Genomic DNA, 18,577 nt, shown 5'->3' with positions numbered 1-18,577 from the left:
TGTCGCCAAGTCAAGCTTACGGCATGGGTTGTCGTGATAGTTAACTCTTGAAAGAAGGCCGATAGTTGAAAGAAGGTTGAGGACCTCATAAGAGAAAGATGTGCACGCTGGCGCCAGTCTCAACTGACACAGGTTTCGCACAGGTCCTTGAAAACCTTGAAAACCCTTGAATTCAGAAGTGTCAATTTCAAGGCCTGGAAAGTCCTGGAATTTTTTAATGGTCCTTAAATATCCTTGATCTTTATAGAGAGAATCAATGGCCCTGTCTTTTCACAAGAATTTAAAGCATTTGTCGTGGATTTTAGGTGTTAACAAATCTAAAGAAACGTAACAATGAAGCTGCAGTGTATTGCTTGAAATTTCAAAAAGTTTTGTGGATTTTCATTATTACGAGGCAACATTGGGAGCAGGCTTTTGACAATCCAATCCATGTCACAATACAATCCAGTGAAAGCCAGCTTCTGTTCTCTATCTTGCATCTTCCAAGTCTGTGAACGTTTGCTCCCGTGCGAGACCAGTGCCCCTTCTATCGGTGGATCTGGGAACCGCCGGCGAGGCAGTTCCCGGGCTCACCAATGGAAGCCGCTGGCGAGTCCGGGAACCTGCTCTTACCCCTGCCTGACGCACGACGTTCAGCAGACGGACGAAAAGGACAGCTCCACTTTAAATTTGGCAGCTATGTCTGATTCAGCACAATTTCAACTTCACTAAGGCTCAAAATGCTGCGAATTTAAGCTGGATCACTCTAGTTATTTCCAAGCAAGAACTTTCCCCTTTAAAGTACATTACGGAGGAGAGTGTACAACGCGCCAGAACGAAGAGTCACAGCTTGCTCCCATTCGCCACAGAGAACACCCAAGCCAGTAAATCAGATGGTGCTGCATACACAAGATGGCACCGGCCTTGGTGAAATGGTGTGTTCTGGCGTGGAGCCACAGTGTATACAAGGGGTGGTGAATGGCTGGGAATCGTGTTGATGTGCTCTTGATACTAAAAATGTTGGACGCATTACTGTGAAGCAGCTTGGCAACCATTTGTGGTCTGCGTCTGCGTGTCCTTCCCAGCAGATTTGATTGTAACCATTATGCTTGTGAAGAGTAAATGGTTGCAGCAAGGATCTATAGTTCTATAAGGATCTATAAGGTTCTGTAGTTGAGGTGCACTCTTTGCTGGTAGGTTGTAGCACATGGTGGTTTTCTTTTGTTAGTGACACGACGATGAGTTACAGTCGAACACGGATATATCGAACTCCAAAGGGATCGCGAAATAGTTCGATATATAAAAAATTCGATATAAAAAATATGGGCTTTGAGACCTCACCTATGGCGAACGACCACGTACCGATCGGCGCATTCAAGAATGACAACTAATTCCGAACTAACGACCCAACAGAATGCTTTATTTGCGTGAAAAGAAATCGCTGATCTTGGCCTGCTTCTTCGTCCTGTACATGGAATTAAAGACGCTGGTCTCGATCTTCTCGAGGCTATCCAGGTGTGACAGCCCAGTTCCTCCCATGTCGCCGCAACTACGTAGAATCAAGCTGAACGCAGCCGTCAGTTCACCGGCGGAGTACGATCGTGTAGCCGCATCCACGTCCGGACGATCTTCGCCACTCGAGCTATCAGCCTGGGTTCCTGCAATCCTCGTCACCGACGCTCGCAACAGCCTAAACATTGCTGTCAGCGTTCACGAAGTCGCCGGCAGACAGTCTGGCTGGAACAGCAGCCGGGAAAAGGGACGGCAGCTCGCGAAACGTGTCGTCCATGCCCTATTCGTCGTCGTCGCCGTCTTCGCAAGCTTCCGAAAGTTCGGCTGTCACGAAGCCTGCCTTCCGGAAGCAGTTGGCCACGCTCTGCTTTACGCTGTTCCAGGCACACCTCATCATGTGTATGGCCCCCAGCTGGTCAACTTTAAGCTCGGTGCCCACGCGGAGGTTCATCAAAAGCCTATCGAGGAGTCGCCTCCTGTACCCAACCTTGAACGACTTAGTCGAGCGGTCGAGCGGCTGCAGCCTGGCTGTTGTGTTCGGAGGCAGAAACTTGAGCTCGATGTTGTCGAGCTCACAGGTGGTTTGATTGGCCGAGCAGTTATCCATGAGAAGGCAAGCATGACGCTCCGACACCCCGGCTTCTGTCCCTGTCGGGTTTCGGCGAAGGCACTAAGTGACCGCGGAAATCGGGGGTGAAGCGACTGCCGAAGAGCACCTTCCAGCTCGTGCGGTGTTCGATATACCAAATGTTGGGAAAAATACCGTTCGATATAGACGTACGAATTCCTATACTTTTACACATAATTTTCAAGGGGATAATTCATGAGTTCGATATAGACAATAATTCGATATACCCGTGTTCGATATATCCGTGCTCGACTGTATTTCTTTCTTTTTTTTTAATGTGAAAGGCAAACTGAGGAAAAAAACACAGGAGGAAGGTCAACCCTGAAGTGGTTGGCGTGAAATTGGAATCAGCGAAATTTTAAAAATGATAAACAATTCCACACGCGACACAAATGTGCCGACATCAGAATGAAAATTACTAGCTAGTGTAGTCACCACCAAAGCCATTTCTGCTATCCATCACCACAGTTGGAAAAACAAGCCAAAACATGCCGAAGAAAGAAAATGCAGGGAAGTCATAAAAATGTGAATAAGTGAGAACACTGAATATGAACAGACCTAGGTAGTTATCTACGTACCTATTAGGTATGGTTATGGGGCAACAGAAGTGAAATCATAAAGATAAGTTTTTTGTCTTTAAAATAAGGGGAGAGACCAAGGGCCGAGACGTCCCGGTGATGTGATGGTGGTTCTATTAACAAGATGGCGGATGACAGAAAGACGAAGCAGCTCGAGCGAGAGCTGCTCCCGCGTGATGACAGGCACCGATGATGATAATCTATCTCATCGGTGCAGCAATGATGACCCCTATAAAGTTTCTACAGTGTCGTTTAATAGCAAAATAAAAGTAAACAATGCAGGTAAAAAAAAGTATAAGCATTAAGATATTTTTCATGGAATTTATCACCTCATTAAATAACCATCTGTTCCTTCGTCAGAATGGCGTGACCACTTTCATTTTCTTGGGCAGCTTCTCAGGGCATTCAGTGTTTTTCTGCTGTAACCTGCATCGAATGGGTGTAAGTTCTACTCAACACAAAAAATCCCAGGCCATCTCCACTAACGAGAAACCTGAGGAGGGGCGAAGCATGCAGGGACCATGCAGTCAAAATACAAGTTTGCTTTATTTGAAGTATTTAGTGTTTTTTTATTGCTGTCAGAGCTAGTCCGGCAGCAAACGCTTTATTCACTGAGAAATTAAACATTTTAAGCCAAAATTTCGATTCTCCCACTAAATCATGCGTTTTCGTGGCATCGACAACGAGATATCCAGAGCAAGGCCTTAGAGGTAAAGATAGCCTGTTGACCAGGGCTGCCACCATCTCACATGCGCTTGTTGATTATCTTGTTTATCGCCCACTTTCGCCAATGGCGGTGCAGTACCATTGAAATGCCGGTGTTCGCACTTTGCTTCTGGCCGGACTTCAATACCTGTTGTATTTTTATTACAGTTCATACTACCGTAATTGTTCGTTTTCTAAAACGCAAGCTATGACTCGACAAACCTGGTCATGTAAGTGACCATGCCGCTTGTCTCAGTTGGTGAGTGTTGTGTCAGAGAAGTACAATGCGTCCGACGGCTGTTTTCGGCACCATCAGCTGCCAAAGTGCCACACTAACTGCTTCGGTGTTTACATGTTTGTTCGTAACTTTAATGTTCACCCCACAATTCTTGCAGTTATAAAAGGAATGTGCCCTAAATTTAAGCGCAAATAGCTCGTTCGGCAAGCTTATGAACCCCGCCTAAAATGCGTTTGCTTTTGCCGGCCTCAGCCAATCGCACAGCTGGGCACATGACATCATAGTTTCTGTTGCGGAAAAAGAACTAGTGGGTCGCAAGGCCATTCCCTTTTCTCCTAATTACGTAGTTTATTTGATTGAGGTTTTTGTTAGGAATGGTGTCAGTATGATTCTAACGAGGCAATCTTTCGAATGAACCAAACTTGCGTTTTGTCTGCGTGGCCCCTTTAACCGTATTCAAAGATTGTAAGTCTCTCTCTTGCAACACATCACACACTGATTTGGCACTGGAGGATGGCCTGTGGGAGGAGCAATCGCGCGCTTGCTGAGGCGGTGGCGCCCTCTTTTGCGTTGAACTGGATTTAAGCAATTAAATGAGAGACAGACTGGCCATAAAGTTGTCTTCGTGTCACACACTACCGCATGCTAAGAAGTATGCTAAGGAGTACCGCAAGGTATTGGAAAACGAGTGTCCTGTCCCAGTGTGTTCTTTTAGTACACGTTTTTGCCCATGGAGATGAAACATTCTGCCGCGAGGCATTGAAAAACGTGTGTCCCAGTGTTTCAGTACCGTGACTACATGAAACGCCAACGACATAAGACGGCGACAGCCCAGGCCCCTAAGGAGCTTCACCCCAAAAGAGAAATGCCTAGCGAAAGTCACTTTTGTATTGGCCGCTTTTTGCCTTTGTCGTCAAAGGATGACCCTGGTCATGCATTGCGTCTGCCCCAGCGCTTTACCATCCTCGATTCTTCTAGCATTGGCTGGAAATGACGCTGGTATGATGAGATTACCACACGAGAAAAAAAAAGTTTGCTCAATCGATTTAGTTTTCCAGCATTCACACTGCCCATGCGCCGTCTACTGGGACTTTTTCTTTTCGTTCTTAGAACAGCTGGAGGAGACATTTTGTTTTTGCATTTACTTTTATCTCGCCTGCCTTCAACTTTGTGTTTACCACGTTTTTGTTTAAAAAAAACAACCGTACATCAATTTTTAATTTAGAAAATGCTGCTACTATCAGTTATGTACTTATGTTTTGTTTCAAATATGCCTAATGTTTTCTTTTTGATGAATAATGTTGATATGAATGACGCACACCACCAGTTCCAGTAGCTTGGAAGGTTTTGCCTGTAAATACTTCTTGTTCAAGCATGCTTTAAATTTCTGGCCCGGCAAATGAATCCAGTGACAGACAGATGGACCAAAATTTTTGCATTTAGACAGCCCAAGACAGAATATCGCCAAAAAAAAAGCAACAGTTTGCTTTGAAGCATACGCTGATATTTTTGTGTGGTGCATAAGAGGGGTCGAGGTTGAGTTTGTTGTGGAATGGGGTTGCCTTGTGTTTGCACTGCAGGCAGGCCAGAGCTGCTGCCCGGAGGATAGAGGAAAAGCGGGCTCGGTCCCGGTGGCGTCGCCAGAACGAGCCGTCCAGCCTTCACTAGGTCAAGCCTATCCAATCCCGTTCTTCCAATGCAGCAACCACTGCCGTCAAGCCATTAGCTCAAGTCTGTATTTCGAGTGACACCATCCACTCGTCAAGGAACCACTGAGGATAGAGAAAAAACACACTCGATCCTAAAGGTGTCGGCAGAACAAGCCATCCAGCTTTCTCTAGGTCAATCCAATCCAGTCTGATATTATCCAATGCAGCAACCAGTGTCATCGAGCTTCTGGCTGTTTCAGGAGCGGTTCCATCCACTCGCGAAGAAAGGACTAACGACTTTTGAAATTACTTCTTGCTGCTTCGCTAAATTAAAATATTTTTGTTGGAGTCATTGTAGTCTGTTTTTGTGTGCTGGTCTGCAAATATTTCTTGGTGGTGCAATTTGAGCTTAACGCTGTCTGAAAGAATACTTCCTAGCTTTGTCAACACTCAGATGTCAGCAGGATTCATGGTTGCAAGTTTTGCACTCGTAGAATGGTTCACCTTTAAGGTGAAAGCCTTAGATCTCTATGGCTTATAGAACGTTGGAGTTACAGATTAATTGATTGTAGGGTTTAACAACGCAACGCAGGCGATGAGGCGTGCCATAGTGAATGGCTCCAGATTAATTTTGACCGCCTGCGGATGTTTAACATGCGCCGAAATCTCGTACACACGGGCGTTTTTGCGCTTCGCCTCCATCGGAATCGAACCCACGTCCTCGTGCTCAGCAGCACAACGCCTTAGCCACTGAGCCACCGCAGCGGGTGTAGGAGGTACAGAAACGTGCTCAGAAAAATTGCGGTGCCCTGGGAAAGGGAAACAGCAGCCGCTTCATTCCACATTGCTGTGGGTGACGATGCACCAGGCAGCCCTCGCATCATTCCGTACGTTCATTCCGGCTCTAGACGTCTGTTTCAGGGCCGATGGACGTATCATGCATGTCCGTGAGACGTCCAGATTTAACACCTATGTACGTTACGTCGGAAACTGGATGTATTTTGGATGTTCAGTGAAAATTTCCAGAATCGCATAACGAGAAGCGTGTTCCTGCAACGAATATGAGGCCGCGCAAGACCAACGCACTACTGGGCAGACAGGCACACATGAACACATGGAACTTGTTTCACATGTTTCATTAGTGGCTCTTAATTCTTATACATCCTTCCCCAAAGAGATCACTGCTGGAGTAAGTGAGGTGCTTCAAAAAACTAAAAAGAGTAAGCATAATTTTAGAAATATGCAGATGAAACTTGAATTGTCAGGGTGTTGATGTACACAATGTTTTTAATCTAAAAGCAGTGTAGCTTGTTCGTTTTTGGCTTTTATATTCAATGTAAGCCATTATTTGACGGTTTGTAGTAAGTTTGTACGACCATTGGCAGATGTTATTCATACTTGTACATCTGTTTCTACATGTCCACTGTAAGTCCGAAAATGTCCATCCAAACATGGACGTACAGTGGCCGTCCAAACTGGGCAGTGAATGTTCGGCTGTGTTTCGGACATCCCATGGACGTCCGTAGTTGCTTGGGTAGTTACGGACAGGGAAGTCCAGAAAAGTACGCCACGGCGCAAAAAGGCTAGGGCAACTTGAAATGCTGCTTTGTTGTCGGCGCCGTTGAGAGGAAGCGGCTATGGGTGAAGATGCGACAGTGCACCGACGAGGACAACATGAAAGTTCAAGAGAAGGTCCAACTAGGCTTTCGCCTTCAAATATTAGAAAGTTCTAAGCATTCCTCCCAATTTTTTTGCAGCAAATATTCTTGCTGCATTTATTAACAATTGCTAGGAAAAACGCATGCAGCCTTAGGAACTAGCCCGAGTTTGTACAGTACTTGTTTCGTCCGTAGGTGGCTCGTCTAATCATAATTTCCAGTAGTTCGAAAGTAGGAACAACTATAGCCTGTGCCTCCTTCGGCTATATGCAAGAGAAGTAGTTAGGTATTACATTACAGCTGTGTTGTCATTTTTTAAAAAGAGTTGATACTGTTGGTGGCCAGTGCTTCCACGTGCCTCTCGTCAATAGTTCACTCAGTTATCGCTTAACTCTGGTCAAAATAAATACTAAATTCTTTTGTATTCGTAGAAGATGAAGCACGGTTTTAATTTACTTTAGGTCTAACCGTCTACTGGAAGGAGCACTGGCCAGCGGTAGTGCTGACCCTAGTATTGCACTAAAACAGTTAAAGGTATAAAACAGTTAAAAGGTTTTGCAGAACTTTTTTTGTCCCACATTCCTGGCAACTAGTTCAAGGCGGCAATAACCCAGAATGCAAGTTCTTTTTGCTGCGCATGCGCACAGTGAACTAACTGGCGTCCTCTGGAAGGAGAGCTCAACATGTTTTGCTCGGCCACCAGACGGCGCTGTAAGCGGAATCCATCCCATAAGTCTGTCCTCCCCAGCTCGTCACCAGCTGTCTGCACAACACAGAAGTCAGATCACCGGGCGGGCAGTCCAATTCACGTAATGGTCCACGTCTGACTGAAGCGCGTCGCATCGTAGGCGGCCGCCGCCGACACCGCCGCTCCGCCACCGTGCTCGAGTACGGCGGCGGCCGCAGCCTTGCGGTGGTGTGCCGCGCGGTTGGCGGGGTGCACTCTGCGAGCGGCCAGCAGCCACCCGCAGCAGGCGTTTCGCAGTCTCTGCGGCCGGCAGAAGAAGAGCCGCAGCAGGCAGAAGAGGAACCCGATGCCCACCAATGGCGGGCCCAAGCCCATCACCGTGGGTCGGGACTCCGGGTTGCCGAAGCGGCCGTACGTGGCCAGTAGGGTAACGGCCGACCCGAGGAAGGCCAGAAGCGCTCCGAGCAGCAGCAGCACCTCGGCGCCGAGGGTGTCTCGAAGAAGCTGACCAGGAGGAATCAGGAAGCGCGCCTTGCTGTGGCGGGTGCCAGGAGGTGGACAGGCGATGCTGACCTCTGTCCAGTCGGCCGCGGGCGCTGCCGCCTCGGCGACGGGCAGCTGCAGCGAGTTCTGCTGCTGCTGCTGTTGCTGCCGTAGCTGCTGCCGCTTGATCATGATGTCGCGGAGGCGCCGGGCCACGGGCGTCAGGGCGGCGCTGCGCATGTTCCGGAAGGACTTGACGGCCAAGGCCACCGTCGGGTTGGTCAGGATGGGGTCGTTGGGGTCCAGGGGCTGCGGTGGCGGCGAGCCGCCCGGCGCCGGAGACGCCACGGTTGCGCCTGCGCTGTGTAACCACCAAGCGGAGCGTGCGGTTCAAGATTACAATGATTGACTGTTAAGCTATACAATGTGCACGGTCCTCAACACCCTCTGGACTTGTGTCTGGGCATTATTGGCCCCTTCCCTCATCGCTTACCTCTTGCGACATCGGGCCGTCCCTTCTCAATAGCGATTGTTCGTTGCGCAATCCTCTCACCCGCCCCCCTCACCCCTACATTTCATATCGCGCGGGTGGGGGATCACTTATGGAATACCCCTCCCTCTCTTCTCCCAAGCCCCTTGGGCAATCCTGCGCACAAACGTCATTTCATTTCCTTATCTGATTTTCGTATTTTGTTTTTGCGCATTAATATTCCGATTCGGAGTGTGAACAGTGCGCCGACGAGAAAAAGGCGGAAAAGTGGATAGGGTATACCGGTCAGAAAATTCTGGGTGGGTGGTGGTGATTTATTAAGAAAGCACGGAAGAGAACTGGGGATATTGTTGAACCCAACGGAGAGTTTACCCTCATACAACCCAGTCCAGGGAAGGGAAGGGCGTTTCAGGATAGGAAGAGAGAAAAAGAGGGAAAAAGGAGTTGAGTGGGGGACAGTCTATGTCGAGTTCGTCTCGTTCAAGGCTCGACGGCTACAAACGATGCACTAGTCATGTCAAAACCAGGAAGTTGAGGAGGTGCTGGAAGACCTCCCGTCGGAAGGCGTCCGAACCCGTTGCAAACAGCCTAACATGAAATCTCTTGTGGCTTGTTGCGCCTAGGGTTCACACTGAAACACAACCCCCTCCCCCCTGGCTACGCCCCTGTGAGGCACTGTCTAGCGCTGACTACGACGAGCAGTGCCAAACAATCGAGCAGCCACATGCGCCGTGGAGACGAGCCCTGGGATAGGCCGGGGCACCCCCCGCCAACGTTGCACACCCCGTCGTAACAATCAACGAAAATAATAAACCTATTTTTTTAATCTCCCGCCAAGTAGAGCGAGCAAGTCACAGCAGCCCACTTCATATGTCCACTTCCTCTCCTGTCCTACTCGGATAGGTTTGGTGAAGGAGTATTGCTAGCGCTGTAAAAGGCAAACTATCTATCCTTTATATCAACACTGGGGTGGATTAAACGGGTGCGTAAATTTAACCCAGTCCACGTCACTCTGTCTCAGGTGCGCTACGAGCACCGGTTTGCGCCGTTCAACAGCATCCTGACGCCGCCCCCGGTGCAGTACGCCCAGTACCGGGAGATGACCGACCCGTACAAGTACCAGCCACCCCCAACCCCGGAGGACATGTACCTGGCGGCCTGCAAGTGCTACTGGACAACGTGCCGGACCTCAACAGTGAACTAACCAGTGTGATGAAAGTGGCCAAGACTAACTTCATTGTCGTCAAGCTGCTGCTCAGCGGACACAAGAAGGACTCCGCCAGCTTGCCGGAGTTCGACTTTAGCCAGCACAAGAACTTCCCCATCATCAGGATTTGAAGGGCGTACGGGCCACTTCTCTTCAGAGCTTTTGCCCATTGGTTCAGTACAGTGGTGTTGAAAAAAAAAGTGTCTGGTTATTTAACAAAGAAGTGTCCAAGACATCGGCTACCGTTTGTTCAGACTGGTTGGCGAGAGCCAAGCAGTTCAGGTGGCAGCGCGTGGGAAGCAGCACATTTGGGTATTTTAAGTGATGCAGTTAAGCTTTCAAGCAATGGAATGTTTGAAAACTTGCTTACCTTCTGTAAGCATTTAGTTAAAGTAAGGAAAAAGTGCAAGCAATAAAGGGGGGAACATTGCACTTATTGTGCCACTGTTCACTAAAGTAAAACAAAAAAAGAACACTGCACGCCAGCAGTCTCTTTGTGCGAGTGGCGAGACAGAAGTTGCTGAACACGAGCTGTGCTTGACATAAACCATTAAACAAAAGCAAAAAAAAAAACACTGAAATGAAAGTGTTAACCCTCATTTTGTGGTTGCATTGTGTAGTATGCTTACAACCTGTAATTGCACTGCGTAGAAATGAGTCAAAGGCATCAGTTCATTTCTAAGGATTGAATAGAAAGAAAATACCAGGCAGCATTTACAGTGGCCTCCAGTACTGCAGCGATGTAAGACAGGCTTGCAGTATGGGCTGGTACCAGCAGGTCTTAAAAAATGAGTAAAATTTCTGCCAGTTCCACTCAAGTTGACTTTTCGTTTCGACCGCAATTTATATAGGGTATCTGTGCTGATATGTTGCGCAACGCCCTGTGAACATATTGTGTCACGTAATTGTCCAAGTACAGGAATGGGAATGAATTTTCTAGTGCAAAGAAAGACCCCAAAAATTCATGGGGCAGGGTTTTCGGTTGCATGCAGTCATTTAAATCTATCTTCATTGTTATTTTAATGGGTTGCAGAAACGAGCGAAAGGCAGCAGCTTGTCACTCGTTGTTGAATTACACAGCCCTTACACAGTGTGCCTGTCAACCAGCAAACGCCACATGCTAGTCTGTTCAAACTTGGGAGTTGCTGCTAATTTCATTCGTTGACTGATGTGGGCCAGCTAAACTCGTTGATGTTGACATCTCACTGCGAAAAACAGCTAAAAAATGATGGCTATGCTGATGTTTGAGGTTTTTAAATACACTACAGGTGTGCTGGAAGTGCCAAGTTCAGGATTGGGACAGTGCTCATGCTTGATATGCAGTGGGTACTAGTGGCACTAAGTTGCCAGAATGTGCTTGCTATTTGCAGCTATTGGCCGTAATTTTTACTTCGTACACTGTTCTGTTGCTTTGTGCACTGTTGTTTCCAGCTGTAAATAGCATACTGTAATTAGCAAGAGAGAGTCATACAATGGAGCCATTGGGCAAAAGTCATTGCTACAGATGTTTGGGGCAGGGTTAGGAGAATACATTTCATTATTAAATAAATTTTTTTCACACGTGCCCTTGCTTGCTTTATTGAGAGCTGTGGTCATAATACACAAAATTAAGGACATATTTGCTCTTACAAAAAGCCCCTGCTATACGAGAGGAACACTGCTGCTTCACGAGAAAAATAGCGTTTTCGGAGCGTAAAACGAATTCGCTGGCAGCTCCGGAGTAGAGAGCAGTCTCCCAAGATTAGTGCAGACCTGGGTTTACCCCAGTTGTGAAAATTTGTTATGAGATATGATCTACCTTAGCCTGGCCTCTGCTGTCTAAAAGAAGCTCCTGTGTGGCCTTCATGTACACATCATTTCTTCAATTATGCTACTCCTCCTTTCCCCTCCTATCCCCCCTATTTTGGCCACATGCCCTTCCCTTTACTAATACAGGACTGCAAAAACAACAACAGCTCTTAGGCCTGAATCCATTGGAGAGCCCATTGGATTACAATCAGTTCTGCTAAATGAGCTGTCACGGTGCTGCCAGTTGTGTGGAGCTATTCCCAGCTTGAAGTCACAACTGGGACAGACAAAAGTTACGCCAATCAGTAGGTCTGTGCAACACTCTTCTGTTCTTGCATGGCCTATTTGGGACACGGTAAATGCACAGGCATGTTTTCAAAGGCTTGCATGGGATATAGGAACCATGCTTTAGGAGCACCCGTTAATGCACACATGGCATTTTATTTCAAAAGTATTGGGTAGTGGAGTCTTGCAGGGTCGGTGCGTCACTGTGCACTGAGATACTATTTAATTTATAATACAATACCGCACTCAAAAAGAATGCTATTTGCATAAGCTGCACACCCACTTTGTTTCCCCCAGTGCCTGCCTCTTTTATGCACCAATAAGAGCTAACCGAATCATAGTTGCACACTTGCAAAGCCCATTTATATATGTTGCCTGACACACAGAGCACGCACCTGCTTTTTTATAGTTCGCACACTTAAAAAAAGAAAGCTTATCTCATGATGTAATGATGGTTAAACATAAAAAAAAGCACCATATTATATGAGTCACACAAGACTGCCTGCGATAGCAGGCTTAAGCTAGCTTCAAATTACACATGTAGACCACTGCGCCAAACTGAACGTGCGAACATCAAGGGTACGCGCAGGGATGGAGGAGGTACAATGGCTCACCCGTGCACCCTTGGGGCCGACCCGTGCAAGACACTGGAGGTGTTTCTCCGAAGCCGTGTTCAGAATTTCGAGCACGTTTCGGTTGTGCTCACGCTGTGTGTTCTCAGCTGACCCTGTGTAGACCAGATCGCACGATTTGGTCCTAGCAGGACCTGTAGGGAGAGAGAGAAAGAGAAATAAATCTTATGTCAGTATGTTCGTTAAAGGCACAAGTGCAGAGCTTGTTGCTATGGCTTGCACGAGTTGTTCACACAGCATTGTACATGGCAAACTTTGCAACTCTATCAGATGTTTCAAAAACACACTGAAAGCAGGTTGCATGTTTGTTGTTACGTTGAAAAGCAGGCAATCTGTAGCCCTTCAAAGCAGCCAGTTTTGGGCAGAAAAAAATATAGTAATGCTTAAAAACTGGGAAATCAACAAGCACATTCATCTTATCCCTTCCTCCACAACATTTTGTGTTCAGCCAACACGCATCTAAATAAAAAAAAAGAAGAATGCTAAGGTTTAAATCTTTTAAACCAAATTATCATGAGCGAAATCAAAGACTACGCACACAGTGTTTTGTGAAAACTTGTGTTTCCTTAAGATTTTGCCTGCCCTTTTAGTATTTTCACTGGATGATTGCATTCATCCTTTGGCATGCACTGAAGGGCATGCCTAGACAGCCCAGCCGGTGTACCATCGACGGCTAGACTGAGGGATTAACCGGTGGTGAAGCAGCCATCAAACCCTCACCTAGTCACCTCATTCACTTGCACTGAAGCGCGTGCAGACAGCCCAACCGGCATTGAGAGATCAAGTGCAGGTAAAGCAGCTGTTCCACCCCTGCCTAGTCACGTGGCATAGCAGTGGCTAGGATCCAACAACGAAGCAATAAAAAGTAAATGCGCAGCTTGTGTGCCAGCGGCTGAAGGTCACTTGCGACGCGATGAGCGACCTGCGAAGATGTAGCGTAGCAGCGCTTTCGCTCTACCGAGTCACCAGAATATCCACCGGAGGATCTTATTGAATGTGTGAGCACCCATTTCCCCTACCTCATGAACATGAAGCTCGCGCTGATGCACACACCTTGCTACGGCTTCAGAAGCTCACAACACTGCTTCCTGTACATTACTCGCACACCGTGCCAACTTTGCTGTGCATTCTAACCATTTCAGTGGCCATGTTTGCGCACTTTAGCAGCGGCACTGGTTGCTTGCTTGTTGCTCCTTTTGGTGCCCACCAGTGTAAGCATATCGTTGCCGCCATGGCCATTCCTTCCTCGTGTGCTGCCCTCCACTGGCGGCACACTAGAGGCATTTTTTTTTGCCTGAACTGGCTGCACTGGTACACGCAGTGCAGCATATGTTAATTTTTTAATTAAATAAGTGATATCCCCAGTAGCACTTTGCACTGGTCTGCACGACACTGCACTAATCTGCACCAGTTCAGGTAAAAAAAAATGCCCCTACTATTTCAGAACGCGTAAAAGCAGCTGCAAGAGTCACGCGACCCATCAAGACACCGTGCATATCGCTACCTGTTCTCTGGTTTAGTGAAGGCAGATTGACGACCCAACTTTTTGCTGACATGCCTCATCTATTGCTCATGCAGTGATATGAAGTACTCGGTGCAGATGAGACTGAGTAAATCTTAATGGCTATTATGTTGAGTCATGACGGGTGAATGGTGCTCTCTTTTCTGCCACCCATTACAGACGAGCTAAGGCTCTAGGCAGCAGTGACATATATAGTCAGATAATGGATTACTTGGTTCAAAATACACACCTCTCTAACTCTACCTAACCAACTTTTTAATGGGTAGTTGAATTGCAGAGGTGTCAACTTCAAAGTTGTGAACCACATTTTAGAACATCTGATAGAGTTTGTCTCAACGTGCTACCTCTTGCACAGGAGAGCTTGAAAATGCATCCCACGCAGCACACAAATACGTCAGGAGCACACTGGGCACGGTAAGTTTTGCAGCTATTTTGTAATTTTGCACCAGGAACTCGGAAGGAAGTCCAGCTTACCACTGCTCGATGAATAATCTCCTGGGGCGGTATTCCCGTGTTTTGTCCCTTTTGTGTCCCTTTCGAAAGTGTCCCTTTTGAGTTAGCCCTGATTGGCTAAAAGCGAACACCCGGATGTGACGCATACAAGCACGACGGAGCTATGAGCCGTGCCTACTCGGAGCAGACGATTTGGAGCAGACGATTTTTCGTAGCGTTATTCTCGGTTCCCTCGCGGAACAGTAAACACATAAAATATTCTCTGATACGGTTTCAGTTCTTTAAAATGCGTTCGCAAGAACAGTTACGGTATTTGAATCAAAGGCCCACTGCTTAACCGGAAGTACGTCACGATGAAAGGGACGTTTTCAAAAGGGACAGTTACGAGAATACCGCCCCAGATCAAGGCTTTAATTGCCTGAAACCAGAGGGGAGTCTAACTTGGCTTCACTTGCATTACACAATTGGGGGTACAAAGCCGTACAGACAAAGCACAAGTTTGTTTTATTCCAAATATTTGGGGTTTTATAGTGCCCCCAGCCCTTGTCCGGCAGCAAACGATGCTTTATTCACTAAGAAATTAACCAATTTAAGTTCCTTCGTCTATGATTAAGTCTATGTGTCTATAAAAATCACTGGCATAAGCAATAAAATTCAGTAGCTAGTCAGCGCTGTGTTTGTGCCCTCTTCTTTTTGCCTCGTGTTGTTTGTGCTGTTACTAGGAATAATGTACCAACTCGCCCAATTGTTCGTTTTAGCCTCACTCAATTTAAGTTAAAATTTTCATTCTCCTGCCAAATTGTGTGTTTTGTGAGATTTGCGGAGACGTAGCAAGGGCACGTCTTTAAGCGAACGTAAGTATGCTGTTTAGTCTGCAGTGGACTGAAAACGTCCCGTTTACCCTCAGTCCTTCTAGATGGCGCCACCCTACTGTGCAGCACCACTGTCTGCCCTTGCTTCTTTTCTGACCATATTTGCACCTGGTTTGCTTTTGTTATGGTTGGACGTAATCATTTCGTGAAACATGGGGTATGCTCGACAAACAGGGTCATGTACGACAATGTCGCTTTTGCTAATCGGCCAGTGTTGTGCGAGACAACCACAACGTGCCAGACTGCTGGGCAGCTATAACAAGCATAGTGCGCGCAGTACCAACGGCAGTACTCAGTGGTACTTCTTTGCTTTTGTGTACCTTCATAACTTCCATTGTTTCCATTCTTACTGCTCTTAAATATGCATTACACTTAAGTGAAAATAGATCGTTCTGCAAGCTTATAAGCTCTGCCTAACTTGCGTTTGCTTTTGCCGGCCTCAGCCAATCACACAGCTGTGCACATTAAGTCATAGGTTCTAGTGCAGGAGATGAGCTAGTGAGTCGCATGACCGTTGCCTTTTTTCCTACTTATATGGCTTATTTGAGCGAAGTTTCCGTTAAAAGTGGTGTCAGAACGATTCTAAAGAGGCAATCTTTCGAATGAACCACACTTGTGTTTTGTCTGCATGGCTTTTTTAAAGTTTTCACTCAGCTTGGTGACACCATGCCAAGTGGCACAGCAAACTGCTTATTCTTGGCTATTGCCCAAAACATGTTGTATTATGGCGAAAGCAAATTTAGAAATGTGAAGCATTTCTTTGTCATGCTGGCACACTGAGTGCCCAAAGTGAGTAAGCACAGCTGCCCCCTGTCCCGGTGAAACGTCTCTGTCTGCCCGTTTTGTCATGGGCCTGTGAGATATTAATAGCCTGCCTGTTACAGGCATCAAACCAAGATCTTATCTTGCACATAGCTTATGAATGTGCTACCAACTGAGCCTTTTTAAGTCGCCCTTTGCAATGCACATTTGGCAGCGATGGCAGCGAGATACAAACATCCTGATCATTTCAACAAAGTGAACTTGGATGTTGTCTTCAATGGCGTCTATTGCTAGTTCTTTGTACAGCTACACTAACTGTAGCTGAAGGTAAGTTAAGAATGTGTTTGCGGGTGCTGCTTATCGCTTCTACAGTAGGCCTGCTACTACTTCACGCTAGCAGTTGCGCAGCAAGAAACGCATATACCTTTAGATACAAGTCTCACCTTCGTACTGCCAAGTGAGGAACACCTGTGTGTGCTAAAAGAATTTGTTCTGAACAATGTATGCTTTGTTGTAGAAAAGAGGAGGCAGCAACTGCACCCAGCCGTTTTGCACTGTACATAGGAATGGCCATTGCTTGAAGAGGTGTAAGAGGAAACAGAACCGTGTAATTTTGTTATACTGGAGGCGGTTCACACATAAGATGTGCCATGCATGAACAGAGCACTGTAGTCCAACATATCTGTGACACCCACCGGTAGCCGTGCTTTGACGGGTCACTCTTGGCTTGGAAACGTTATCCATCCTGGGTGAGACACGTTTCTGGAACACGCAGGTCCTACTTCGGGTGCGATTGGCAACACACGAAAGTGGAGGATTCGGCACTGCGAAGGGCGATCTGCCTTTTGGAGATTTCGAAACTTTGCCGTCTGGTGAAGCTGGCAGGTTTCGGTTCTCTGAAAGAAGGATTGGACATAATAAAAAAAGTGGCTGCTTGGGTGAGCTTGTATGACATCATTGTTGTGGGAAGAGTGAACTATCAACAGAAGCAAGAGAAAGAACAAAAAAAAAAGCGATGACACAAAGCGCTTTTCGTTGTATTCTTCATTCTTCTTTTGTCCCTGTCAATAGTTCGGACTTTCCACAACCATGACACTGTTGAGGCCCCTTTCCACAGCCTATGAGTGCTAAACGAAGCTACTGCTATGCAAGAAACCAAATTGTATTGTCAAATGCATCAACTGCAGTCTCTTTGGTACCATGTAAAGCAAGTTTATCTTTCACTCGGCTTGGGCACCAATGTTTAATTCAGAACTACAAGCCCTTAGTTCTAATGTGAGAGTGTTAACAAGCTCGCGTTACACCGAAGCAAATGCCGATGGTGGGATACGAACATCCTGATTAGTCGATAAGATTATGATGGATTGAAGACACATGGAGGTGTGAAAAGTTTTCTGTGTCGCTGCAGTCCTGACATCGTTTTTGCGTGGAGAACGCATACCTCACCATTGAACCATTGGGAGAATCAAGCGCGCTGTGGATGGGGTGTGTGTGTGGGGAGAGAGAGAGAGAGAGAGAGAGAGAGAGAGAGAGAGAGAGAGAGAGAGAGAGAGACCATGCATTTTTTTTGCTTATTACAATGGGGATTGAAATGTTGCCGTCGTTCATTAATCCTTATGAAGGACGCCTCAACTCCCACCTAGCTAGACGATGCCTCGATCTAGTCAGGGACAATTTTTTGCGACATGAATACTTTTAGTGTATCCAGCTTACCCAGTTCCACATTGTACACAACTGTGTCGTCTTGTTGACAACTGCTGGACACTTCGAGTTTAGGCGATGAACCCAGCGAGCCACTCCTCCGGGCCTCAGAACCGGAACGTGTAAGCGCCCTTCTCTTCACAGTTACCGGCGTGGCTACTTCCCCTAGTCGCGGGAAGAAAAAACAAAGCATAAAACAAAAGGCGAGGCATACCATGCGTACCAAGTTAAAGCCAAGCCAAGCCAAGCCAGGCCCTGCAAGCAAGGAAACTACAAGTGAGGTGCTTTTCTTTAGCAACACTGAACAGCACTGTAGTTTGCAGATGCACCGACTGTCTTTACAGACCACTCCTTCCAACGTGCTTTGGATAAAAAAAGAAAAAAAAAAGATGGCAGAGATCTTCATGTGGCCCAGGATAAACTCCGAATGAATCAGTTTGTGTCCAACGACACAGGTACCTCGTGAGGGCGTGCAGTCCATGGTCTTGCGCTTGCGTCTTTGCAGCGTGGTGTCAAGCAAGTCCACCAGAGACTGCTGTTCCTCGGTCAGTGTCGGCTCTGGTGCGGCAACGGTGGTCGTGTTAAGGTGTGAATGCGTCATCATGAAACTGTCCAGCTTCTTGCTGATGTCGTCGCATAACTTTGGCTCTAGCCGCTGGTACAGCCGCTCGACGAGGGGACTGAAACGCACGGCGCACAAACACAGCTTCACTTTGTGAAACCATTCTTTCACGCGTGTAGTGCACA

General features: G+C 47.0%; 2 protein-coding genes across 5 annotated transcripts in view; one reads left to right on the top strand and one right to left on the bottom strand.

Annotated features, from left to right (window-relative positions):
• LOC144138354 (exportin-6-like) overlaps positions 1-5,722 on the top strand; it is a 130,547-nt gene extending 124,825 nt beyond the window's left edge. Inside the window, exon 16 of the mRNA XM_077670593.1 lies at positions 5,221-5,722. Within this exon, the coding sequence (XP_077526719.1) occupies positions 5,221-5,388 (168 nt within the window). The 3' untranslated portion in view covers positions 5,389-5,722. The remainder of the gene's footprint in view (positions 1-5,220) is intronic.
• Positions 5,723-6,423: 701 nt separating this feature from the next.
• LOC144138351 (uncharacterized) overlaps positions 6,424-18,577 on the bottom strand; it is a 31,404-nt gene continuing 19,250 nt past the window's right edge. The window contains exons 10-14 of one of the 4 annotated variants that reach the window (XM_077670591.1): positions 18,290-18,510; positions 17,843-17,995; positions 16,825-16,953; positions 12,503-12,654; positions 6,424-8,479 (exon numbers count right to left, since the gene is read on the bottom strand). In XM_077670591.1, the coding sequence (XP_077526717.1) occupies positions 7,727-8,479; positions 12,503-12,654; positions 16,825-16,953; positions 17,843-17,995; positions 18,290-18,510 (1,408 nt within the window). In that variant the 3' untranslated portion in view covers positions 6,424-7,726. Of the gene's footprint in view, positions 8,480-12,502; positions 12,655-16,824; positions 17,026-17,842; positions 17,996-18,289; positions 18,511-18,577 lie in introns of all 4 variants that reach the window. The other 3 variants (XM_077670592.1, XM_077670589.1, XM_077670590.1) reach the window with 3 other exon arrangements.

This window comes from Haemaphysalis longicornis, unplaced genomic scaffold (genome assembly GCF_048455015.1).
Source record: "Haemaphysalis longicornis isolate Haplotype H1 unplaced genomic scaffold, Haemaphysalis longicornis Haplotype H1 scaffold_5, whole genome shotgun sequence".
NCBI classification, from domain to species: Eukaryota; Metazoa; Arthropoda; class Arachnida; order Ixodida; family Ixodidae; genus Haemaphysalis; species Haemaphysalis longicornis.
The sequence above is the reverse complement of the archived record's forward strand: the minus strand, read 5'-3'. Positions and strand labels throughout refer to the sequence as shown.